The sequence below is a fragment of the Callionymus lyra genome, chromosome 16 (genome assembly GCF_982586985.1).
Source record: "Callionymus lyra chromosome 16, fCalLyr1.hap1.1, whole genome shotgun sequence".
Classification (NCBI taxonomy): Eukaryota; Metazoa; Chordata; class Actinopteri; order Syngnathiformes; family Callionymidae; genus Callionymus; species Callionymus lyra.
Window position 1 is genome coordinate 4,564,644 of NC_141833.1, and position 27,121 is coordinate 4,591,764.

Consider the following 27,121-nt stretch of genomic DNA (forward strand, 5'->3'; position numbering starts at 1 on the left):
TCTGAAGGTACCTGTGAGTGCTGGGACCATTAGAAGACGCTTATGTGAGGCTAATCTACCAGCAAGAAGCCCCCGCAAAGTCCCACTGTTGCAAAAAAGACATGTGCTGAAGAGGATTGCATTTGCCAAACATCATGTCAACTGGCCTCTGGAGAAATGGAGAAACATTTTGTGGACTGATGAAAGTAAGATTGTTCTTTTTGGATTCAAGGGCCGCAGACAGTTTGTCAGACGACCCCCAAACACAAGCCAGAGCACACTCTGAAGACCGTGAAGCATGGTGGTGCAAGCATCATGATATGGGGCTGTTTCTCTTACCATGGTGTCGGGCCTTTATATCGCATACCAGGGATCATGGATCAGGGAATTTGGATACATCACAATACTGTAGGAGGTCATGCTGCCTTATGCCGAATGGGAAATGCCCCTGAAATGGGTGTTTCAACAGGAAAATGACCCCAAACATAACAGTAAGCGAGCCAAATCTTGGTTCCAGACCAACAAAATTGAGGTTTGAGCCCAATCCCCAGACCTTAATCCAATTGAGCACTTGTTCTGAGGCAAAACCCAAAAATACAGAGGAATTGTGGAAGGTTGTCCAATCTTCCTGGGCTAGCATACCTGTTCAGAGGTGCCAGAGGTGGGTTGACGCCATGCAGCACAGATGTGCAGCAGTTATCAAAAACAGGGGTTATTCAACCAAATATTAGTTACTAATTGTCAGGATTGCTAAATGTTAATATTTTTTCAGTTTATTTAGTAAATATTTGACTTTGTAATGAGAAATGCCGACACTGCTATTTTTTTGAACACAGAAATATCACCTTTTCCTTCATATTCTGTAAAGTAATTAAATATTGATACTTTTTTCTTTATGATTTGTTGTGCAATACCATGTGCAGCGTTCCTAATGAAAGAAAATAAAAAATATTATAAGGATTTTGAGCTTTATTCACTTTTTTAAAAACACTGCTATTATTTTGAACATAGCTGTATATCTACCAGTACTTTTTTAATGGGTTGGTCAATTTCAGCTCAGGATGACTGCACTGTTATCTACTACTTAAAATAGCAGGAACACGTTTTAGTTGAATCCCTTGTGCAGTCTTGAAATTGAAAAATACTAACCATCAAAATAATAAATGATATTATTGCATGGTAACTTGTCTGCTTGAGACTCTTCCCCCCTTTAAGAGTTTGAAATTAGTGATGTTCTGATAAAGCTTCATGAAGCAGTGTCATGTTGTTTAGAGGTCAGTAGGTGGCGCCATCCATTTTAAAATTGTGTGATGTTTCATTAGAAGAGTTGTTCAAAACAAAGGAAAAATAGTGCAGAGACTGCCATCTAGTGGACTCTGAAATTAACAATACTGCTTCATTAAGCTTCATCAGACCATCACTACTAATGTAATAAAAAAAATTGAATTTTGATTTTAAAAAAAGCACAAATGACACCAGACTAAGTTTCAACACTTATTTATTTATTCTCCTTATTTTTTTCTTGACAATGTTTATGTGTCCACAGACATGGGTAATGACTCCAGAACACTCAAAAGATAAACAAGAGCACTTCATCACTAGTCCAGAACCTTTTCCTTAAGAGCAGTGGTTGCACATCTGGGATCACCTACGTCTAGCCAGGAAATGGTCAAAAAGCTTTGTGGTGACAAATAAGGATTGATTTGGTTAATAGTTTAGGGAGGGGGGGGGGGGGGGGTACCATCTGTGGGATCAGAATTTACACTTGTTTATTGATATACAAGACAGAGTCCAGAGTTTCCAGGATCATGAACGACGATCATTTACAAGCCGGAGTCAGTAGCAAGCTATAAGGCGAGAGGGGAGAGGGCGTGGAGACGTGGACCCGCATGCTTCGATCCATGAACTGCTTCTTAAATCGCTCAGGTGACAAGCCTGCAGGTAAATCTCTAAAGCCGATGAGTAAATAATCTGTAGCGTGACAACAAACACACAAACTCTTTCTGCTTCTGGATTCTAGTGACTCTTGAGGCGAAGATGACCCAAAACCTTCCAACAGAATCTGAATCTATTGCAAGAATACCACGTTGGTGCTCCGCAGGTTGTCCGGCCTGAGGCACACACACCGGAATTCTTCAAGACGTAAAGGCTGGTGGACCCCGTCTTCAGATGCTCTAAACTCAGCTAGCTCTGGGTCATCTTGATCTCTCCCCCAGAATCCTCCTCTTTCACATACCACCATAAAGAAAATCCAGGGTGACATTTACAGCGAAGGATCACAAGCATCCTAAAGATTTTACATTTATAAATGTGCGGGAAGGAACGAAAGGGAAGTAAAGAAATGGAGGCACTGGTCGGTCGAAGGGGGGGATTAACAGGTCCAGAACTGGAACAATACTCAACGTGAAACCTCCACGAAAAAAGTGCACACATGTACTGTACAAGTGTAAATATGAAATACCTGCTAGCTTAAATAAAAACAAATGATCTTTAAAACAATGTAAGAGTATTATGGAGCATTTCGTAAAAGAGCTGCACATTCAGTTAAAACGCGTCCGTGTCATCATCGGGTATTTCATTTTGAATTGAATCGGTAGAAGAACAGGATGAAACGATCTTGTTGGTGCTTTGAACGTTGCCTAATATTGTGCAGCTCGACTTTTTTTCTTAAATCTCTGGACACTATTGCACAGCGACAAACCAAAAACACGCTTTGGTAGAACCGACCTAAATAAGTAGACGTAAAGTGCAAATGTAGCTGGTCAGTGACACAAACCAATATCAAAAGTGCTCAAACGTACAACAGCAACAATAAATAACATTGTTTATGGCGACGTGCAGTAAAAGGCTGTTAAAATAAATGCAAACAAACGACCTTATTGTTCCTTTAAAGGAGCAAAAAAACAACCTTTTTTTCCCCACAACTTGCTCCTGCTACCGTGACAGTGCATCCTCCGCTCTTTAGTTTTGATCAAATGACGAGTTAAGAGGGACGCCTTGATGGGTCACTAAGTAGAAAGGTTGCGTATATTCATCACAGATCACAGCTACACTTAAATAAAGACTATCCGCACAAGTCCTCATGAAGGTTTTCGATTGTTAGTTTATCTTCATGCAAATGTGGCTACGAGCTGGAAGCGAATGCAGGGGGCGCCGGAGGCCTTCGACTGTTCAGAACATCAGCACGAGACTAATTCTTGTATGACTTTGTTTACATGGTTGACGGAGGAGGGCGACGAGATTGTTCTGGGTTTTTTTGACTTTCGTCCCTAAAGCTCAGGTCCTCTGAGGAGTCGACGGCGTTTGCATCAACTGGGACTTCCTCCGCGACAGTTTTGATCTGTGGAGACAAGACGACATTTTTGATTTTCTGTGTAGCAACTATATTTGCATTACTCAGACTAACAGTTACTAACAAACTAACAGCATATTTTTTAAATCCCAAAAAGACACTTAAACAGGCCTATTGAAGTAAAACAGTTGTGTATATAAACCAAATAATAATTTATCTGAATAATTGAATTGAGTAATTATGATATATACAAGTTTAATTTGTCTGTCAATCTTTTGGTGTTGTCTATTTGTACTAGTATACCAATGTTTTATATTGAATTAATATGGTTATGAATGAAAGAATATTGAATTTCGAAAATGTATATACATTTATTTTTTATTTATTTGAACAAAAATGTAAAACTCTATTTGTAAAAGACAAAATATACATAAAAAAATTAAATTAATGATCTAATAAAAACAAATTCAACCTTTCAATATTATTAATTGAATTGAATTATTGAATTAAATAATCACATACTTGAAATGAAAAGTTATGTTTATTCCATTTATCAGTGCCATCACTGATATGCTATGAAAATGTTTGTGTTGCATTTAAAGACACCTTGCAAATATGAAAACAATCTTTAAAAAATGTATTATGCTTTGTCTAAATGCCAAATACAATCTTAAGGATCATGTTTTTGACATGTTTCGCTGTCTATCGCTTCTCTCTTGTCATTGCATCGTGTCACCTCAAGGGGGCGCATGAAGCACTTTATCAACCACTGGTCTAAATCAATACAAAGTATCCAGATAAACGTCACATAATATCAAAAATATATGCAACATTTTAAAGATTCAAGATGTTATAAAATAAGATTAGGGCTAATCTAAATCTTTAAAGTGATTTAACTAATACATTTTCAAGTTCCAGATGATGTCATCTCTAGATGTCATAATCTTCTCTCATAAAACACGCCATCAGGGATTAAACACCGCTATAGAGTTTGATGACACCTGGTGGCGCTATGATGGTGAGAAGAAGACGGTGTACCTGATGGTGCCAGCCAGCAGCGGGTTGAAAGCGTACAGCCAGTCGTGCATCTCCTTGTCGTTGTTGGCCTGCAGCAGGATCCCGCGATGCTCGGTGCAGACGGTAAATGTGTTGGGGGTCTGCAGAGGTCAGAGGTCAAGTCAGACGTGACATCGATGTGCTATCTAAAAAGGAGCCGTACCCTCAGTAAGGTCTGCTTGTCTTCACTGTATTCCACCTTGGCGGACGAGAGGTTGATGACCGCCCTCTCCACGCTGTCCCTCTCGCTGCGGTACAGGTAGACGTAGGGCCTGCGGACCACCACGTAACGCTTCACCCAGCCGCTGGTGTGGGGCTCCAGGAAGTGAAGGTACCCCTTCTTTGACACGATTGGACTATAAATCGAAGGGAAACTGAACCTCAATAAAACGCATGAAACCGCAAAAAAGATTTTTTTTGAGGAAAATTGTCCAGGCTAAATATATAGAGTCGCACATAATAAAACTAGAAGGCCATGTTTGAACGTCTTGCATGAGTTTGTTGGTGTTTTTTTTGATCATCTCTGCATCAGATCATGTATGAGTGTGTTCTGACCTGACGCGGATCTCCTGGATGTCAGGAACAAAGGTGAATCCTCTCAAAGCCTTCTTTCTGTCCACTGGGCTGAATGGATCCAGGTCTGGGGTTGATGCTCCAGAACTAGGCTCAATGAGTCTATGAAACATGAATAGTTTGATCAGCAAATAATCATTTCATGAACGTTTTTATTTTATTTTAATGAAAGTTGTTTCTTTACTGTTTAAAATTGTTAGGTCTTAGTTAAAAAAATAAGTGAACATTTTTTCGATTACAGTTGGTAATTGTTTGATTATAGTTGAAAATTGTTTGATTATAGTTGAAGAAAGTTTGATTACAGTTGATATTAATTTGAATAAAGTTGAAATTTGTTTGATAACAGTTGGAAATTGTTTGATTACTGTTGATAATTGTTGGATTATAGTTGATAATAGTTTGATTAAAGATGGAAATTGTTTCATTATATTTGAAAATTGTTTGATTATAGTTAAATCTATATAATTTAACTTGAAAATTGTTTGATTACAGTTGGATTAAAGTTGAAAATTGTTTGATTATAGTTGAAAATTGTTTGATTATAGTTGAAAATTGTTTGATTAAAATTGAAAATCGTTTGATTATAGTTGAAGAAAGTTCGATTACAGTTGATATTCATTTGAATACAGTTGAAAATTGTTTGATTATTGTTGATAAATGTTGGATTATAGTTGATAATAGTTTGATTAAAGTTGAAAATTGTTTAATTATAGTTGAAAATTGTTTGATTACATTTGATAACTGTTTGATTACAGTTAAAAATAGTTTGATTATAGTTAAATCTATATAATTGAACTTGAAAATTGTTTGATAATGGTTGATAACTGTTGGATTATAGTTTATAATAGTTTGACTCAAGTTGAAATTTTTTTGATTAAAGTTGAAAATTGTTTGATTACAGTTAAAAATTCCACTTCTTGGAGGCGAAACATTTTTAAAATCCAGCTTGCTCACAACATTTAGAAGATCCTCTACCCCACTTTTGAGAAAGCTGTTCACCTACCGGAGGTCAAAGTTCCCCTCCAGCAGCGAGGGACAGGTGGAGGACGGAGTGAGCGTGTTCAGGGACGAGGTGGACTCTCGCATCAGCGACGCAGACATCTCAGAGAGCTACAACACATTCACAACATGTGGAGTTTGGACCAAAAAAACACACAAATAACAAGCGGGTACAGACAAAACAGACGGAAGAGGCGAACAGAGACGCACAATAACAAGACATTTTCATCAGATAATCAGTGGTTTATGTCGACATTATGCAAGAATAAATGGTCTAAGAGCCCATTGCTGGTGAACCAGTCGCTGTGGCGAGGGGGGGAAGGGTGGATTAAGAAAAGGGCGTAACTCAATTATGAAGTATATAAACTTGGTGGTTAGATAGCGAATCATTGTGATTGATAACAAAGATATGTCTTCTACGGGGGAGGTGGAGGGGGAGTCCGGGTTATGGACCTGGGCTGGAGCTCACCTTGCTCTCACTGGCACTGCTGCTCACCTGGCTGTACTCCCTGTTGAAGGTGTGCATCAGCAGACGCAGACACTGCGGACCAGAAGGGGCGTGTTACAAAAACCAAAGTCTTTAGAGGTGAGGGTCGTGACGGACACACCTTGGCAGCCAGCTCTCGCTGCCTCTGGTCGGGGCTGCCGGGAACGGGGCTGCTGCTGCCGGGACTGAGGATGGAGACGGGACTCTTGGCGAAGTCGCTGAAGTCGCCGCTCTTGTAAAGCACTTCCTGTCCAGCCTGCAGCGTGGCTTCCAGTTTCTCCCTCAACAGCAGGTAGTGCCTGGTCTTCTCCACCTGGAGAACCAGAATACAAAAGTCAGTCCACATCGCATTTGCAAATTCTTTAAAAATAAATGTATATTTTCAACTTTTTATGTTGTAATTCCAAAAGATTGGCTGTCAAATTAATCAAGTAGATTCATCGTAAGTGCTGTAAAAAAATTACATCAATCTATCTTTGAATCTGAAAATCTTTTTACAAAATCAATTCTTTTTTTTGTTCTTGTGCTTGAGTTTTTGAGGCGAAAATAATGGTCAGTCCCACTTTTGAATCTTATTAATACTTATTTTCTGACGTGTAAAAGTGCAACCTGGTGTTTTATTTTCATTTTCTAATAATTTAGAGCCGGGGTCTTGTTTGTCTTGCTGGGGGGCCACCAGAGGTCCAGTTATGTCAAGACTGGGCCACAGGCTGGGGTGTTTTTCACTTTTGTCATAAAGTCATTTTTGTACGAATGCCTTTGACAAATTTAGCTTATATGCATATGTTTTGCAGTATCTTATGGACTTTTTAAATTTATTCTATGTGTTGCATCTTAACTCAACACAACTTTATTTATAGAGCACTTTAAAACAGTTGCAAAAGTGCTCTACAAGAACATAAAAATATCACATAAAATAAAAACAGTAAAAAAAAAATCAGATAATACTATAAAAGCAAAAAGTAAAAAGTAAAAGCCACTAAGAACAGCTACAGGCAGGGAATAAAAGTGGATCTTAAGATGAGCTTTAAAAATTAACTATATAATCAAATCTATATACACGATTTTTGATTATATTTTTGATGACAATCTTTTTTTCTTAACCATATGATGTTACACAAAAATAGAGTCTCATGCTGTGCCTACACTCATAATATAATGTCATGGGCCGCAAGTTTCAGACCCATGATTTGGACAAAATAACACAGAATATTCAATCTTGTTGGCGGAAACCAAAGGTTACAGCAGTAAATACAGCAGTAAATGACTAGAATTGTTCAAAACAATCCATGAATATGTAAAGAGATAGTTTTTAAACATATATCAATAGATTTATCTGCAGAAATCATGAATTTAAAAACTCGAGTTGAGGGAGTTTCTCAGAAAATCATAGGTGTGATTAAAAAATAGATTAATTTGATCAATAATTGTAGATCAGGATTGATTAATAAAGAAAATCCATCCATCCATCCATCTACATTTTTTCAACCCATTAAGTGGTATGATAAATGAACAAGTCACAAAGGAAAAGTACCTCCTGGAGTAGGCTGAGCTTCTCCAGCTCCCACTGGTGATCGAGGATGAGGCTGTCGCTGCGAGGCCTCCACCCTGCCAGGTTCTCTTCTCCTCTCACGTAAGCCACGGAGGTGTCAAGGACACGCCGGCGACGTCGCTGCATACCTGCGGAGCGTATCGACAGTCAGCGCTTCTCAAGTTTCAAGCCACAGCTTTAGTGCGGATTCTCTCTGACCTGGACTTCCATTGTCTGCTACATGACACAGAGTCACCTCGTACACTCCGGTCACTCGGTTGCTGATGGAGAAAGACGACGTTAAGACTAAAAGCTTCGGCTGAAGGAGCTTCAGTGGAAGAGTCTCCGCACCTTTCTGAGGGTCGGAGGCAGCCTGTGCTGAAGAGGTTTCTGATGGAGCGAGAGGCCGGCAGCTTGGCATCGCGCGAGTAGAAGACCATGCAGAAATCTTTGGTGATGACGGTCGGTTGAGTGCAGTTCTCCATCTGATGCCAACGAAACATGGCGTTAACGTCACACAAGCTGCTTCAGCCGTGTTTGATTTTTGTATTGAAATATCCTGCTAGATTTGGCAAATCATATTATTAGTATTTTTTTGGAAACAGCGTATGGAACTTCTTTCTAAGCTAATGAATTTGAATATTAAATGTTTATTACACTGTAAAATAGTCTTAGTAAAAACATACATGGTTTAGACTAGAAAAATTGAAGTCTGAGGGTCTTTTTACATCTTATTTAAAACTTAAAGCTTCAATGAGAGGAATATTTGTCAATCTTGAAAAAGTATTTTTTCAAGATTGACAGACATCACCGAAATTGTTTGGAATTAATAAAAGAAAACCTTCCAATAGAGCACATAAATAAGAAATAGAAATGAAAATGTTTCTCACTCCATTGGCAGAATTCTTTTACATGTAATTCAGGCATCATTTTTGTATTTAGGACTAAAACTAAGATTTCTGGATTTTTCAGGCGGATGTTAATTCTAATAATACATTGTCTACTTAAAGTAAAACATAAAAACTAGCTTACAATACAGTTTTTTCTTTGTCAGAATAAATACTTCAGGTAAAACATATAATATATATATATAGAATTATTTTCCTGTTTTTATAAAGTTTTTATTTTTATATTATATTCACCAGCTTTGAGTTGTTTGATGGTCTATTCAGGAAGTTCTAATTCTAAACTAGAGAAAAGCAATAATCTGCTTAACCCTTGTGTTATCTCAAGGTCAAGGTGACCCTAAGACCTGAAAACAAATATGTTCGAGGTATCCCTTGTGTTGTCTCAAGGTGAACAACCTTTTTTTCTTTCCTTTTTTTGGCCTTGACCCTGAGATAACACAAGGGATATCTCAAACACATTTGTTTTCAGGCCTTAGGGTCACCTTTTTTCACCTTGAATATTTATATGTTTTGTTTTTTTTCTTGTTTTTTAATGTCATAACTTAATAACTTAATTATTGAAACATTTAGTTGGGTTATTTTATGTTTTACAGCCTGTAAATGATTATGTAAACAACTACTAACTCTGTGTGTATATCGTGACAAGTAGACATATAACAAATGGAATGTGTTTATCATTAATGTCTATATACCAGCTTTTAAACTAAGCTATAGTTTTTTGTTGTCATTATATTAATTATTTATTGTCTAATATAATTTCTGTCGTTTAAGTCTATTTATACTTACAATTCTACATTTTAAGGCTGCCAATGTAACGGAAGTGTTACCTCCAGATAAGCAGAGAGGGTGATGTAGATCTTCTCTCCATAGGGAGTGACTCTGTTCAGGAGCAGAGAGTTGTGCATGGAGCTGTCCCACGCTGCCTCAAATCGATAGAAGGTTCTGATCGGAGACAAGATAAGAACTGAAACACGAGCCTTCAATCGTGGAGGAGAAGCAGCAGTGAGCACATGGATATCTGAGTAGCACAAACAAATAGCAAAATTCTTCAAAAGTATGACATTATACCTATGATCAACTCCCAAAGAGACGCTGGCGTAAATGAGGAACAGAGAAAAAGAGGAAATGAGTCGGAAACGTAGAAAAGCCAGCGAAGCAAAACATATCAAAGCAGCGTGATTCAATGAAATTGCTCTTTCATTCAGTAAAAAAAACAACAATCAACTCCATCTCCTACTTGTCATCATGTTTGGGCCAGAAGTATCCAGATGAAAGGATGTTGAGCGACAAGATGTTCGGGTCGATGATGGTCTCGTCTGCCTCCGGGGTGTTTCTTATACGCCCTGTAGAAAGCATGATAATAGCGGATCAATAATGTTTCTGAAGCACTGTTATTATGTTTTTGTTCTATACTCACCAATGACCAGCTCCTTCACCTCTTTCCATTCAATATCATTTCCTGTCTCATGAGCGATCGTCACTGTGATCCTCCTCTGGATGCCCTGTGGAGCCGAGAGAAGAATGTGTTTGCTTAGATGCATTGTTTTATATTCTTGTGGTCAAACCTTTCAAGCGTGCATGCGTGCCCAGAACACTTGTGAGGTTAGCTAGTTAGTAAGGAATGAGCTTTCTTTTATTATTATCTTTTCATTCTAAGAGGCTAAATCTATCCCAATTATCTTTATGTGTCCTCCTTCCCGGATTAAACAATTAAATTCCTTTCTTCTGACCTGGCATGCCACGTAAAAGTACTCACTAGGATGTATTTGGCCACTTGGCCTTGAGTTCTATACATGTACAGTGGGGCAAAAAAGTATTTAGTCAGCCACCGATTGTGCAAGTTCTCCCACTTAAAATAATGACAGAGGTCTGTAATTTTCATCATATGTACACTTCAAAAAAAATCCAGGAGTTCACTTTGTAGGATTTTTAAAGAATTTATTTGTAAATTATGGTGGAAAATAAGTATTTGGTCACTTCAGACAAGGAAGATCTCTGGCTCTCACAGACCTGTAACTTCTTCTTTAAGAAGCTCTTCTGTCCTCCACTCCTTACCTGTATTAATGGCACCTGTTTGAAGTCGTTATCTGTATAAAAGACACCTGTCCACAGCCTCAAACAGTCAGACTCCAAACTCCACTATGGCCAAGACCAAAGACCATTTCACAATCTGTCTCTCACAGTTGAAGTGTACCTATGATGAAAATTACAGACCTCTGTCATCATTTTAAGTGGGAGAACTTGCACAATCGGTGGCTGACTAAATACTTTTTTGCCCCACTGTATGTTAAGGTTAAGTATCCAGTTTCTCAGCCATTGATTAATCAAATAAACTCAAATCAAATTTAGGAGAGAAAGAAATTAGTTTGGCTTCCAAACTACTGCACCTGGTGTAAGAGGAAGGTGCCATGGCAAGGCATTCCCCCTCTGTGGTCAACAACTGCTGGGATGTAGCTGAGAAGAGACACAACACCACCACGTTAAATCATATACACCCAAGAAAGAATGTACTTATGAATCATGGTGTGAGCTAGTGATGGTCTTCATGAAGCGACGTCATGTTGTTTAGGGGTCATCAGTTGAAAAACATTACATTAGAAATGTTCAAAACAAAGGAAAATAGTGCAGAGACCGCCATCTAGTGGACTGTGAAAATAATGACACTGCTTCATGAAGCTTCATCAGACCATCACTAGTGTTAGCATTAAAAAAACTCACTCTCCGTTCGCTTCAAGCTCACAAATCTCAAAGAACACCATGAGGTCATATTTTGCGTGACAGGGTCCCGCGGTTGAACGGGTCAAGGTGCTTAGCTTGGTGGCTGGGACTGCAACAGAAAGAAACATTTTTTTTAGTTTAAGTTTAAGTCATTTCTAATTATAATAAAAAAAGCACCTGGTTTTGAAAGAGGCATCACTCTGGGGAACTGTCGTCTGGATGGTCTGAGTGGACTGAAGAAAGATGATACGAACAAATATGAATTCTGTGCTGATGTCAGCGGGAGCCGGAGAATCTGTCCTTACCTGATCAAATCCTTGCAGAGAGGCGGGAATGGTTGTTTCTGATAGTGACCGAACACCTCGAAAACAATTGGCTGGGTCTTGATGTACTCCACAAATGACTTTGTCACCTCCACTGTGATCTATAGGCGAAAACTTGTGTCAGCGCAGAGTGTTCAGGTCAAAAGTCACTTATTATATTCTCACATTCTGGACATGGTAGAAGCCCAGCGGTGGTCCTCTGCCTGTGTTCTTCAGCGGCTCAGTGGAAAACGCTTCGTCATGACGGTGAATGAAGCTGAAAAATAAATAATGTAAAATGAATAAGGGACAAACCTAAACCTTCTCATCACATTTTCGTATGAGGAATGAATTTGATGCTGTTTGTGTATTGGACGGTTGCACTCACTTGAACTGGCAGAAGATGTCTGCATACTCGGCTGAGATGCTGGAAGCCTGTAAGACGGTGACTCTGAAAGTGAAAGTGCTGCCGATCCTAAGGTGGGACAGAGCTTTCTCCAGGGACAGATCGAGAGGGAGATCCAGACCCAAATCAGAGCTCTTGACGGGGCTGACTGGAGGCTCCTGAAAAGCTGCAGGAGAAGAACGCAAAAGTTGATCAATAAGTTTCAATCCACTCATTCTTTGATCGTGTCCCACTCACGGTCACATGTATTATTATTGACTTCATCTGCTGAAATCCCCAACTCAACTTGACCCTCTCCCTCCACGATCCTCAGCTCGTCCTGGCATGTGCTGGAGTGGGAAAGACCTCCAGAGCACGACTCAGTCTGAAACTGCAAAAAAAATGCATGGACGAGTTACTTCCTGTTGATGATATTCAAGTCAAACATTTAATCATCTCACCTTCTCAAACTGTTTGTCCTCAAACGAGATCTTTGCGGTCCCCGACTGTCTCACCCCTGAGCCATAATCTGGAGCCTCCTCATCCGCTGTGGACAGATGAAACCACATTATAAACTTCTGTTCTTCATGAATAAGTCTTTGACTATTTGATACAGATTATCTGTGGTGATTTTATGGCTGTACAGATATTGCTTTTCTACCTTTTCGGCGACAATATTCAACAGCTACATTACTGTGAGTTTTTGATTTGCAGAAACAGTTCAAATAGTGAAAATTTCTTTACTTATATTTAAAATAGAGAAACTTTCACAAGTGTCTTTATTTTTTTAATTTAGTTTTTTAAGCCTGTGTAGGACTGAGCGGCCTAGGTGCTCCTTTCCCTCTCACCGCCTACCACAAAGAAAACAAAATGTTATGCAACACCCCTCCAACTACCATTTTAACTACAATAAATTCAATGTATGACCCATCTTTGGACTGAATAAACATTATTCTACCTGCAACACCACTCCCTCTCAATGAACATATTGCTGAAGTTAAGTGCAAAAATAAATCTGTTACAACGAAAATGCATTCCATCCATTCGAAATAACTTTTTTTCAGGATAGCTCTTGACTCATGAGAATGTTAAATCTGCTCTTCAGGTGTCTTTTCTCGGTTCTCTCCTGGTTTTAACTTCTTAATGCAACAGCAGAATCATCAAGACGAGTTTAAAAAAACGGTTTTACCTGAAATTGCCTGCACGGCCACCCTGAGAAATCCCTTCACCTCTCCTTTCTCACTGACAATAGCCACGCGGTGGACCAGCGGCACCGGATACAGCAGGTTACTCAGGTACACAAAAGCTCTAAGAAGGAGGAACACAAATGTTCTCAACATAGAGTAGCTTGTGAAGAAGATAAAGAATTGTATTATTTGACTGACCTGCCCACCAGACGGAACCAGGGGAAGCGGTCATAGAAGGGGTCACCTCCTGTAAGGGCGTGGTCGCAGTCCTCCACTGCACTGTTGGGAAGCTCCGCAGCTCGGTCGTACATTTCTCTCATTAAGTCCAGTCTCAGTCTGTAGGTACACATATTCAACAAAGCTAAGTTTGAGATTGAACTTTAAGCTATACTTGGAATAACTTAAACATTAAGCTTAAAGGTCTAAGAATATTATTATTTTTAAACCTGAGCTTCTCCAGCGTCCAATAATGTGTAGCTCCATTCTTTTGGTCCTGAACCTCCACGGCTACGATTGTTTGAGGGAAGGGCCTTTTCTCTCGTTCTTGGGACACACTGGGCGGCAACAGGTCCGGGGGCAGCGGCGAGTACAGTGTATCGGTCAGCAAGACAAACTGGAACTGCACCTGTGTCAAAATTGAAAGAAAACTATTATTTCTTAACCCTTTTGTTGCTTTTAGGTCAAGGTGAGCAGAAGGGATACCACAAACAATTTTTCGAGCCTGCGGGTCACCTTGAACCAGAGATAACACAATGGTTAGAGAAAAAAATTAAAGTAGTAAAAGTAATGCTATCCTATTAAACTAAAAGTGTTTAAAAAAAAAGGTTTGAGTAATCTAAGTAATCTTACTTCAGTTTAGAAGTACAGGTACTTCTCCTTAGATGTATAGTCACAATATATATTAAATTAATTATTCATGTTAAAAAACATTTTATAATTCACATTAATTGAAGTATTATTAACTGCAACTAATAAAATAATAATAATACTGATATAAAAGAGATGAATTGATAAAGCTAGCGCTTATACTTGTTAGTAAGAATTTATTACTTTTGTATCAAGCTATCTTACCTTCTTCTTCAGCTCCACACTGATAGCATTAGCTTCTTTGAGGAAGATTGCGTTGCCCCAGAGAAGATCACGGAGCGAAGTAAACTGGTAGAAGCGCCACTTTCGGAAAGCCCACAGAGCCAGCTCTGTCTCACGCATGGTCCACGGCACTGGAGGGTATGACATTAGAGTTACACGCCAATCAAAGCTTCTTGTGACATTCAAATCAATACATCACAAAATAATAATAATATTTATAATAATTGTACCTTCTTCTTCAGGCTCATCCTCCTCCTCAGGTGACTCCAGGTAGCGAGAGTCCACTTGTTTCTGTAGAGCCTCTAATTTACTCTCGTAGTCCTGTTTTCCAAAAAGGGTATTTCAGGTTATTCTGTTATTGTTTACCAGGTGACCTTTGAACTCACCAGCCTTTGTTGTTCCAGTAGGTTACTAGCTTCTTCCCTTTCCTTGCGGTATTGATCCTCAAGTTCTTGAAGTCTGAAATGTGCAAAAATAAGATTCTGTTTACTCAAATGTAGGCTCCTATCTACACACACACTTACACACATGTAAAGCCTAATGATTCAAGTGTTAGCAAAATGATGTTAGCATCCATAAGATGACGATCCTTTTGGTTGCACTCTTTGGGCAACGATATGATTTTCTGAGATATATTATGATACTGTAGGAACAAGGATATAATTGTAGTACTCCGATGAGTTCATGTACACACAAAACTCTATATTAAGTAACTGTTTTCATTTCTTTTGTACCAAAACATGTCCAAACATCAGCCTTGTATCCTCTCGCCCCCAGTTATCGTCATGTCCTTGACGTAATTACTGCCATCTAGTGTGCGTAGATTTAATTGCTACACAAAAATTGTCATGTTGCTTGAAAATAAAGTTAAGAATAGACACCCCTACTCTTTGGTGGATCATGGATTAATCACTACTTTTCCAAAATCCTCTCACCTTTGTTCCATCTCCTGCTTCATGTCGATTCCTTGCTTCTCCAGCAGCTCCCGCTGGGCAAAAGCCCAATCCACCGGTTCCACCGGCGTCTCAGCGCAGGGCGTCCTCTCTCGCTCGAGCCGAGCCTGCTCTGGGTCATTGAAGCGGAACACGTGGCTCTTGCCCATGATGATGCGATTGCCTGGGAGAAGAAACAAAAACTTTTGAATATACTTTGACCTACTTGGCAGAAAATACTGTCTCCCAGGTGAATATAAGACACGTTTGATTTACAACAGTCATGATGTTTTAATAAAATATAAATCTAGTCATTTACCGGAGCGCAGGACAACAGGTGAAGTCACTCTCTTTCCATTGACATACATCTCAGCTTCTTCACAGGGCTCAAGAATAACACAACCTGTCAAAAACAATAAACATTATATGAATAGAGCCCTATAGAAGGTATTTTTGACAAAGCTGTTAAAGAGTCGTTTACTTTCTCCTTGTGGGCTTGTGGTGCTACTGAACGTGCAGTGTTCATCTTTGATGAAATGTCCGCTCAGGACGATGTCTTGACGTGTCTTTGCATCGTCACGTCCGACCCTGATCGCAAAAACAACATGATTAAGAATCATAGGATTGAAGTGACTTACAAACGTGTTCAATAAAACGTACTTGGTGGTTCCGTCTTTGATATAGTACAGCAGACACTCAGACATCAGAGGGTCTTCATTCAAGTTCACCAGGTGAGGAGTCTTAAGTGAAATCATGAAGAATATCTCTGCATTAAAACTTTTTAACAATGTTGTTGCTGTTTATGTTTAAAAAAACACGTTTTTTACCTTTTTAGGTGAGAAAACTCCCAGAGTGCCTCCGTCTTCTCTCATGGCAACACCCATCTCGGCCAGCAGGGCTTCTCTGCAAACCAGAGAGAATAGAGAAAACACTTGAAAGCAACAAAAGGCAACACTTTGACTTTTTTTTTTCAGATCTTTCTCATGTTTTCTTATCAAAAGAAAAAAAATCCAACATTGCAGTAACACTTTTTGGACAGGTGAGGGAGCCAGAAACAGTACTTGCAATTTTACGTATTCTCACTTTAACAAGTGATAAATAATACATAAATAAAAATAAATATATATATATAGAGACCAAAGTAAAGCTTTCTTTTTGTATAAATAAATATCTACTAAACAAAAAATACTTTTGTAATGGATAAAAATGAATGGATTGAACAAAATCAGCTTACAACACTCTCTCAGTAACAGATTTTAAAAAATATTGATACAACAAAATAAACTTGACAAACCTCTCCATGCGTATGGCCTCAGTACGTCGTAGCTTCTCTTCCCAAGTCTCATTGAGCTCTGCAATGATCTTCTCAGTTTCCTGTCAGAGAAACACACTCGGTTCATTCTGCCGGACCTTTTTTTCCCCACATGTCCATTACCTTGAGCCGTTCGATGGCCTCTTCACTGGCCGGGCTGAAGATGCGATCGTGGAGGTTCGCAATGGAGCCAGCTCGACTGGAGAGGGCCGACAGCGAGGGGGAGGGACTCATTCCTGTCATGGCGTTTGACACTGTGGAGAGATCACTCCCTTGACTGACAGCCTGGCGATTGTTCACAAAGTTCTTGTAATCGCACAGGTCTGCCAGAGAGAGGTGCGTGGGGAAGAGATGCAAGAGAGCGGGGAAGGACGGACGGAAGGAAGGAGCGGACGATTTAAGAAACGGCCACAAGGAAACAAAATGAGGGAGCAACGAGAGGGAGTACAAAAAGTGATGAGTCAAATGATGGATCAAAAAAAGCAGACAATATTTTTTTTCTCTTCAATATTTCCCTCTGCATACAGTTGGGAAACCATCTTGAACTGTAAAAATGTATTTTATCAACTCAGAATACAGGCTGCATGTTGATCATGCTCCATCAACTTTGGACTTCTAGTTAGTCAGTACTACAGTGGTCACTGATAAACTAAATGCATCATGCCAGGATTAAGATATAGAGCCGGTTATGGAGAAAATAAAGGATAGAAACAAAGCCGTGCAGATTCCAGATGAGTTGTCACACAGAGCAAATTCAAGATATTAAGCAAAGAATTGGTTCAAATTTGAAAAGTACTGTTGTTATTTACATCTCTTGCATTTGCTTTGTTTTTGTATTGATGCTTCTTTTTGTATCAAAGTCATCATTGTTTTAAAAAATGACATTTTAATTTAATTAATATTAATAAAAATAAATTAACAGATTTTTTGGTTATTAGTTGCGAAGCACAGGCTCGTTCATACACATACATTTCAAACCATCGATGACAGCACCGTCGCAACGATATGCTGACAGGGCAGAGGAGAGAAGATACTTTTGTAAACGATAAATTACAAAAAATGTCTCATAACACCCTGAGCTTTTTGACTTGAATTAAGAAAAAAGTTATTTTTTAAAAACTCACTCTCAATGATGTCACCCAGGCCTTGAGCGTAGAGCAGGTCTCTGAGACGAGCCACTTCTTCTTTCAGCTCACGCACCAATCGGTTGTTGGGATCCTCGTTGATCACGGCGTTGCAGCGAATCTGTTTGGCACGGTCCGCATAGCTGCGGGGAAATGAACACCACAGGAAATGAACTGATGAGAAGATAGTTGAGGTGAAGGCTGTCTTAATTAACTTCACTTGTTCAATGAAAACAACCATAGAAGTGCAGATCTGTAATTTTGAAAAGTATTGATGTGAAAACAGACTGTAATAGTCTAATACCGAAGAGTGCTGAGAGTTTCGTCGTAGTTGATGTCTGCAGGGCTGAGGGCTGCTATCATTGCTGTACGGGAATTTCCTCCTGGAAACATTCAATAAAAAGTTTAGCAACCAGTGAAAAAAAACCACAAAATAGATAGTGGATTATGATACCTAGGTTTTCCCTCAGTAACCAGGTCAGAACAGAGTCTCTGTATGGAATGAAGCTCTCCACCTTCTTCTTCTTCTTGTTGTTCTGATGTACATATGTTTATTGTTAGACTAAAGAAATTAATTAAGGTTTGTATATGATGTAAATTTGCTTACCTTATTCGGTGCCGAGTCCTGTAACGTAAGATGATATATGTTAATTTATTAATTGATTTTTATTATTGTAAAGGTCTTACCTGTTCAGCCAGAGCAGAGATAACTTTCCCCAGTGTAGTGAGAGATTTGTTGATGTTTGCTCCCTCCTGCAGGCCGACATAGTGTGAAGAAATATTTTAGTTGTGGGTAAAAAAAAGAAGAGCAAACAAACCTCACCTTTAATCTGGTTCCTTTGGCTCCGGTTGAATCTGCTCTTTCACTGCCAGCCAAGTCTACCAGGCTGATCTTACTGACCTAATGCCATAAAGAACACACAATATTTCATCCAAACAGGAAAGAATTCGACTTATTTCAGCAGTGGCTCAGAGGCTGTTTTCTTGTTTTTGTAAATGTACGTGTAGCAAATTAAATCAGTTACACTATTCTGACACTAGAGGCCGCCAGAAACAACACTTTGAATCCTTCGATTTCTCACTATAATAGAAATCAAATGTTTGTCAAGAGTCAACAAATATCACCGAATAAATATTATGATTTAGCTTTACTAGCCACATCATTACAGTTTGACATAATACTTTGACGACCTCATTAGATGCATCCAGAATGCAGCAATCCTAGTCTGTCATGGTTCACTCTCTACTTTCCACTGAACTGTTAAGTGCTTTGTGTGGCCACAGAATCCCACAACAACTACTGATGTAGCTTATTTGGTTTGTTGAGTTGTGTTGTCAAATTGACGCTGTTATTCTCAAAAGTTAATGTTTTTCTGAGGAAGCTGTAAGTAGACGTTTTGCTGAGACCTTCTCGGATGTGTTGTCTGAATCCATGTCGTGTTTCTTCTGGGTGAAGATGATGTTGAAGACAGCATGGGAGCGGCTGCTCGTCTCGTTCATGTTGGTAGCAGCAACAGTTCTGATGTGAAAAAAAAAAATATGATGAGGAATTGTCTGTTTAACCCCTTCACAAATGTTTACATGTCACGTTCCCCTTTCCTGGGGCTTTTATTTTTTATAGTCTTTTCCTGGGTTTCCTGGGTTTTCGTTGCTATCTTAACAGTTTGTGAGGGCGATGCTTGGCAAGATCAACCGCTGTCAACGATTAGTGAAATTCAGCAGTGCTGAGTCTGGTCCTGGCCTGAGTCTGTGTCAGCAAGTTTTCTCTGGACCATCTTCAAACCTCTCAATAGTTTGCCTGAACTTACTTTGCATCTCAGACGTTAACCTCCTGACAGTTTTTTCCAGTCAGTGCTTAAGTTTCTTTGGTGAGTTCTGGATTTAATTTTCGCCATTTTGTGTTTTTTTAGTTAATCTCGCACCTTGCTTTGGTTTTCTTGGACTTCTGTTTTTTAAGTGGACTCGTAAAGACTGACATTTGGACTCAGAACCTTTGCCGCCATCCTGTGAATGTTTTGTGTGTTACATTGTATTTTTGTGTGATTATTAAACTGTCTTTCTTAAACCTTGCCTGGTAACTTATTATCCTCCGCTTCTGGGTCACCTTTGCTAGCTGAATCTTTACATTACAACTTTTAAAACTCTCAAAAATAAAATCCTCTAAAGTATATATTTTGCTTTGCTGCCGTTGAGGTCTTCTGTCATAAACTGTATTATTATAAAATACTAAAACATGTGTATCTGAGTCAACCTAATACTTTTCATTATAATTTTCTTCAATTATTCTAAGCAAACTTCAGTGATTCAAAAAATTAAAGCCAAAGTTACCTGGCTTTGTTTCCAGAATCCATCAGATCCTGGATGTCATTGTATGAGGTGACGGCCAGTTTGGATAAGTCCTCAACGTAGGGGCCCATCAGAGGATGCTCTCTGACACGAAGATTGCCTTTGTTTTTGGGGTTCAGCAGATCACGAACACGCTCACAATAGATTTCCATATAGCTGACCTGGAAAGCAAAAAAAAATAGTTTCTAATTCAATCGAGAATAAACTTAAACACAGATTACATGTCGATATGTATGCTAGGTAGCTCCATGTGAAGGCAGATCTGGATTTATTTTACATTTTCACAAAGTAAATTGCAGTATATCAGATAATTAGGAATTTGTTATTGTTGAATCAACCTTTAATCATTTATTTTTATCATGAGTATTTTCACATATAACTCTAGTATCACAATGATTTAATTTCAATGCTAACACTGTCAAAATTGCATTTAAAAAAAGACCTTGTAATTTGAAGCTACACCGACAATAATCTGTTTCTAATTGTGGATGATGTGCAGTGAATGTAATGCAACAATAATTACCTCCACGGAGTAAGACTTGCTGTTGTCATTATTGCTGTCGTTGATCTTGGTGAAAAGGTCCTCGCAGAGCTGTGAAATCAAATAAAGTGAATTACTTTCATTGGTTCAAACAAAAAAGATCCGACACACAAATGGATTTTGTGTCATTAATGACATTACATTTAATGACATATTTATCTACACGTGTGCGGTAGTTTTCACTGGACCACAGATACACACATTTATAAATCATGAAACTCGTGTGAGACATTTTGTAAATGGGTTTCTGCTGTTAGTTTCTGCTGCTCTGATTACGATATTTATTTACTATTACTATTAACATAGTAAATCATGACATTATCCTCTATAGTAGACACCATGTGTATGTCCAACAATCAAAAATATCAAACATTTTAGATAAAGACTAGGCAGCTTCTTATGTGCTTCAATTGTGTCCTGAGTGCGAAGAATGTTGTTACCAGAGGTATGATCCCCTCCTGATCCTGCTCCTGCCGCCCCATCATGGTGTAGCTTTTGCCAGCTCCCGTTTGTCCGTACGCAAAGATGCAAACGTTGTAGCCTTCGAAGGCGTGAAACAGCATCTCCTCTCCGATATCCTTGTAGACCTGCATCTGAGACGCATAGTTGATGTCCTCGGGCTGCAGAGAAGAGAACCGTTATCAAATGATCAAGCTTGTAAATTGTCAATAAATAAAAATGTGTAGACCTACCGTAGTGTGTGACCAGTAGGAGAAGTCAAAGTTGAAACTTTTGTTTTCTTTTGGTTGTTTGGGATTCAGAATTGCTTTAAAAAAAAGTAGATAAAACATGAATCACATAAAAAATACAATTATATAAGTCATAAAGATTCAATAATTATTACAAAATCACTAATGTTATATTGCATTTAGCATTTACCGCTTTTCTCTTTAACTTTCATGCAGGATTGTGTCACTAACTTCATTGTAAATGTTTAATGACAAAAGATACTTCTGCCATTGTAGCTATTCCTAAATATATATATATTAAAAAAAAAATCCATGTTCAATTCAACAAAGTGTCAAATAATTACTGAGAAAACTTAAGTAACCAAAAACAAGAGATGACTTATTACGTGGCACATCAACAGTAAACCATTACATTGAATGATTATTTTTAAAAGGTAATAATTGAAGTTTCTGTCCATCACGATCAAGTTTTTGTTTTGTTATCTACTGAAGTGTATATTTTACTCATTGAATTTCTCTGAGTTTTATACATGAAATGCTGACTCATCAAATACGTTGTTTGTACTTGATCCGGAAGTATTTTCATAAATTGGAAAAACTTTATTTGCTAACATTCACAAAAAAGTAGGGTAGTTGTTACTATATTGTACACTAGACCAACAAGCATGGTTAGTTTACTTTAAATAATATTTTTGCTTGTGTCAGCTGATGGTGAGCTCAGATAGAACAATGAGGCCTTGATATCTCTGACAGAAGTGAGACTCGGTGCTCTCTGGATTCCACATGCCTGACTGCAGCTTTTGTTTCTCTGCCATAGCTGCCTGAAGGCTTTGTGTCTCCCTCTCTCTCTGTTCTCTATTGCTGCACAGCAAAAATGCAAAAACTTGAGATGAAAATACTTGACCCTGAACTCAGGTCTTTCGATAAAGCGTTATTTTTTTCATTAAATATGTCTACTGGTTATGGAAATTACAGACTCCGCTAGTGGCGCACTTGAAAACTGCAGTCCATACGTAGTTCTAGTTCCAAACAGCAACAGAAACATCTCCTAAAAATTAAAACTCTTCTCTAACAATTACTGAAAAATTACATGGGTAAGCTGCTTAAATTCATACAAACTACATTTCTGACCACCTTTCCCTGTTATTTATGTGATAAAATCATTAATTTAAAGCAACATAGTTGTTTGAAACTTACTTGTGGTGTTGCCTGTCATCTGAATGATACATTTACTATCCTTTCCTATCTCCCTGGAGTTAAAGGGTCTGACCCTAACGGCCACTTTCACAGAAGCCGCCGCCATCTTGCAGGTGGTTGTGAAAGAAGAAGAAGAAGAAGAAGAAGAAGAAGGGATTGGTGTGAGTCACACGCAGGATACCTGTCGAGGAAGAAGAAAAGGATTTGATGAAAGACGAAGAAATGAGATGGCAAACATTACCCTATAGCACTGGGTTGAATCACACTAGGGGGCAATATCCTTCAGCCGTCTAAATCAAAATGTATACCTATCAAATTGTCTGAATATTCTCTGTGTTTTTATCTTTTTCTAAAAACATAAAACTGTCATTAAATACATTTTCTTCAACATCAGCTCTACTAGTTTCTGTTTAATTGCTGATGAAGCTTCATGAAGCAGTGTCATGTTGTTTAGGGGTCAGTAGGTGGCGCCATCAGTTTAAAAAAATGACATGATGTTTCATTAGAACAGTTTTTGGAGACAAAAAAGGAAAACAGTGCAGAGACCGCCATCTAGTGGACTCTGAAAATAATGACAATGTTTCATGAAGCTTCATCAGACCATCAATGGCATCTTTATAGGTCATAGATATAAACATGAACATTAATATACTTTGTTTGTTTCGATTTTGAGTTATCCACAACAATTTTGGACTATATCTTTTGAATTGATCATAAATACTTGTGTTTTTGTCCCCTGGCGTGATTGTAGACAGTTGCACCCACGTGTGTGTCACTTATTTGTCAAAATATTTCATAATTTAAACAACATTTTTCACTGAATACGACGCAACTATGCAAGATGGACGCTGGAACGCACGGTCATCACATCACCAAATAAAATATTGACCATAAATAAATCAGATTTTTCTTATGATCATGAACTATATACATTTTAAAATCAAAGCACATAACAACACACGCACGCCTGCGCGTTTGAACCATGAAACCAGCGTCTCCATCTTGCCTCGCCTGCCGCACCTCGAAAAACAGGCCGCGTAAACAAAAAAACAAAAAAACATTGCTGCGTCAGAAGTACGATCGCTTCTAGCAACAGACAAATGTAACGTTAATATAAAAGATAAAGTTGACAACATGTGATTCCAGCAGATGACATGACATATTAGAGAAGCTGAACGTTCCTCTGACGCAGCGTCTCTTATTTACATCTGGACCAGAGGCCTCAGCATCACACGCGACAACACTATTCACAACACCATTTATATTTAAAATACTATTTGTTTTTTCGAGTCTCTTACCTCGCGGATCAAGGGAACCAGGGATCTCTCAACACAGCATCCTCGTCTCTGACTCCTCAGCAGGTTGTCTTATTTTTTACTCCCCGTTTTTTTTTGGCCAGGAATTCATCCATACATGGAGAATCCGAACGGAGGATGATGTCCTTTTTTTTTTTTTGATCGTGCGTCAGCCGGAGGAAAGTGGGAAACCGAGGGAGGGAGGGGCGGCTGGATGCACCAGCGACCCGCCGCTAGTCTGGTCTCTCTTCGGTCTGAATGAGGAGGAAAATGGCGGCGGCAGGGATGCTGGGAGGCGGCGGTGACGTCAGCAGCAGCATCAGCAGCAGCCGTCCATGATGCAGCATTGAGACAGTGATGGGTCATAACAGGCCTTCACACACACCGACGTCTAGCTTTACAAAAATGATTCATTTTTTGTCCGGTATTTGCGATTAAAAATGTGGAACTTTAGACTCATTTATATTTTAAATGTTGCCATATAAGACAAAATACATCTAGTCATCTTGTTTCTATTGTAACTTGATGGATTCGATTTTTAAATCACTAGAAATCTTTGTTATGATACAAAACTAACTCTAGATCTCTGTCAATGTATGGCATACACACTTGTGTTTATTCACACAATATATAGACGCAAATTAGTTATTTATTTATTATTTATTAATAATAATAATTATTATTTATTATCATTGATCTGGTCCAGCCTTACACCCCAGCTCGGGCTCTGAGGTCTGTGGATCAGAATCTACTGATGGTTCCTCGCACACGGTTCAGGCACCAGGACCAGAGGAGAGAAATCTTTCCAGGCTGTTGCTCTTTGGAACGATCTTCCTCTCCCTCTGTGTTTGATGGATCTACTGACTCCTTCAAGAAACATCTTTAGACGTTTTTATGTGTTCAGGCTTTTCCCTGAACTCCTGTTGTGTTATCAGTTTTATCTTGACCTTTTAAGTATATATTTTATTGAATATTGTTTTGATTGTTTAAGCGCTTTGTGACCCTGGTCTAGAAAAGCGCTATACAAATAAAAATTACTTACTTACTTACTTACTTATTATTATGTCAGACACACGTGTTCTCTATTTGCCTTTGTAAAATAACACTCAAATAATTCTTTAAAATCTTTTTTTTTTAATCAACAATTTAGAAGTTTCTTCTTCAGTTATTTCACGTTATCCAATCTGACGTTAGAGAATGTATTTTCATGTTACTTGTTGAGTGTTTTTCACCAGCTAGTTAATTTTCCATCACAAAATCTATCCGCCTTCAATGTCTGCTGAATTGTAAATTGTTAAATTATTGATTTGATTCCTTTCTTTGTCATCTCTTAAGCGTTTTCCAAGTTCAACTTACAAACACTAGTGTATAGCCATCATTGAGTTGTACCAGTGGTCAAGCACACGCCCTGCTTGTCTCACCCGGTTGACACCTTGTCAACACCACTTATTGTGCAATCTTGCTAACAGATAAACAGCTCCTGGCCAGGGTAATAAGTGATTCATCAGCAATTTGTCTACAGAACGAAAAAAAAAACTTTCACAAATTTAACACACAGAATTGTTCTTTATCTGTTGCGTGACTTGTTTACTAGCTTCTTGACGCAAAGATGACGCGGTTATCCTTTTCTTATCAAATATGACATTCCATGCTCTCACTATATGACCATTGTTTAGCTATTTCTATATGTAACGTTTGTCAAAATGTATCGCTGGAATGGGTGACACGCATGCCTTTTGGACTAAGATAACCTTTTTTTCTAGCCCCTCCTATACTGAACTGTTTGGTGGGGATTCACTTTTGTTCAGTGCAAAGGGTAGTTCATTACCATTTATTTACCAGAAGTGTAATTATTTACAAAGTCAGATTAAGAGAAGGGGCACCTCTCACAGATTCTGCTGGTTTATATTTAATGAATAGAATATTAAAAAAAAAAAAAAAAATTTAAGCGTTCTCTCCCAAAAAGTTTTTTGTTACCTTAGTAAACTTGCAAAATCATTTAATATTAAAAATGTTGATTAAAATGATAAATGAATGTATGTGGTAAAGGTGGTGTTATTGTTGCTGAAATCATGAGCAGAAGTGTCATAAATGTGAAATGTCAATTCCTACATCAGGCTTTTACGTCAGACATGTATTGATTTATTGTGTCTGACGACAATGATGAATTTGGGCTGGTGTATGATGTTGTTTTTCCCCTCCCCCTTCAGCCAAAGAGAGCAGATTGGCTCTCAGAGGATACACCTCTTATGAACCCACAGACAAGAGATAAACTTAAAAAAAAATTCACAAACAAACCAACCTGAACCAGTTCAAGGCTGCTCTTTTTCCAGGTTGAGACCAATAGTCAGGAGATTTTATGCTAACCTGGACTGAAAAGCTTTCATCTAGACTTTATCAATAGTGCTTTAAGTTTTAAGTTTAAGAATGTGGGTATAAAGAAGTAGGAGAGACAGTTTTACTTTTTTTTAAGCTTTAAAATAAAAATTGATTTGTTATACTTCTATTGTCATTTAATTTTTCAACAGTAAAAAATATCAGATTTTTAAGAAATGTTGCTGCATTTTCATTGTTTAAAATAAACATATGGGAGTCCCATTACTTTCTTTTTTTAATATAATATATATATATATATTTAAATAATTCAATTGTCATTCTACGATAAGTTACATTTATTTTCATTCCATAAACCCATTAATCCTTCCACTCTATTCAAAACTTTTTTTAAATACCTTTTGGAATGCATTTGTGATTAAACTTGTTTAAACTCAAACAAAAAATTAACCCAGTACTTATTTGAGTTTAAATGTAAAACTACAAATCAAACTCCTCCTTATTGTTCTTATAAATGTTTTCATCTAAGATCATGTACTACGTTCTGGCCAAAGTATTATATCCTAATAAAATGGGTTTAAGATATTCCCTTTAATGTTTTTGTCTTTTTTATTTTGGATTCATTTGAAACTTTAAGTCTTATTTGTGTAAAATCGAAAACCGTCAGGCATGATGATGATGCAACAAAAAGTGAGGGAAAAAAAAGCATCATATTTGGTCAAAAGTCGTAAAACACATTTGTGTTGCACGTCAGTCGAGTGACAGACACACCGCCCCGTGGACAACAGGTCAAAGGCCTGTTTGCCTTGAACCATCAGTCAAAACTCACAGCCCTCCTGCGTCAG

General features: G+C 38.2%; 1 protein-coding gene across 5 annotated transcripts; it reads right to left on the minus strand.

The window, feature by feature from the left end:
- Nucleotides 1–1,460: 1,460 nt before the first annotated feature.
- kif1ab (kinesin family member 1Ab) lies at nucleotides 1,461–24,261 on the minus strand. Of its 5 annotated transcripts, XM_087810785.1 has the most exons (49): nucleotides 23,946–24,261; nucleotides 22,648–22,828; nucleotides 21,454–21,527; nucleotides 21,202–21,381; nucleotides 20,744–20,812; nucleotides 20,203–20,381; nucleotides 19,282–19,393; nucleotides 18,698–18,775; nucleotides 18,562–18,627; nucleotides 18,482–18,499; nucleotides 18,329–18,410; nucleotides 18,179–18,257; nucleotides 17,875–18,017; nucleotides 17,720–17,758; nucleotides 16,874–17,004; nucleotides 16,733–16,812; nucleotides 16,266–16,341; nucleotides 16,099–16,178; nucleotides 15,920–16,026; nucleotides 15,758–15,841; nucleotides 15,442–15,622; nucleotides 14,893–14,965; nucleotides 14,737–14,827; nucleotides 14,489–14,637; nucleotides 13,864–14,042; nucleotides 13,616–13,753; nucleotides 13,420–13,538; nucleotides 12,692–12,777; nucleotides 12,489–12,621; nucleotides 12,234–12,417; nucleotides 12,032–12,122; nucleotides 11,849–11,967; nucleotides 11,721–11,776; nucleotides 11,544–11,652; nucleotides 11,213–11,279; nucleotides 10,243–10,327; nucleotides 10,063–10,168; nucleotides 9,894–9,917; nucleotides 9,653–9,767; nucleotides 8,269–8,402; nucleotides 8,137–8,198; nucleotides 7,921–8,066; nucleotides 6,508–6,699; nucleotides 6,369–6,440; nucleotides 5,904–6,010; nucleotides 4,883–5,002; nucleotides 4,491–4,683; nucleotides 4,310–4,428; nucleotides 1,461–3,319 (listed from the first exon to the last, which is right to left on the minus strand). In XM_087810785.1, the coding sequence occupies exons 2-49, from the start codon at nucleotides 22,751–22,753 to the stop codon at nucleotides 3,256–3,258; spliced, it is 5,097 nt and encodes a 1,698-aa protein (XP_087666911.1). In that variant the 5' UTR covers nucleotides 22,754–22,828; nucleotides 23,946–24,261; the 3' UTR covers nucleotides 1,461–3,255. The 5 variants fall into 5 exon arrangements, with proteins under 5 accessions (XP_087666911.1, XP_087666912.1, XP_087666910.1 ...); XM_087810786.1 differs by lacking the exon at nucleotides 17,720–17,758 and having other exon boundaries at nucleotides 23,946–24,260; XM_087810784.1 differs by lacking the exon at nucleotides 17,720–17,758 and having other exon boundaries at nucleotides 16,874–17,073; nucleotides 23,946–24,260.
- Nucleotides 24,262–27,121: the final 2,860 nt, after the last annotated feature.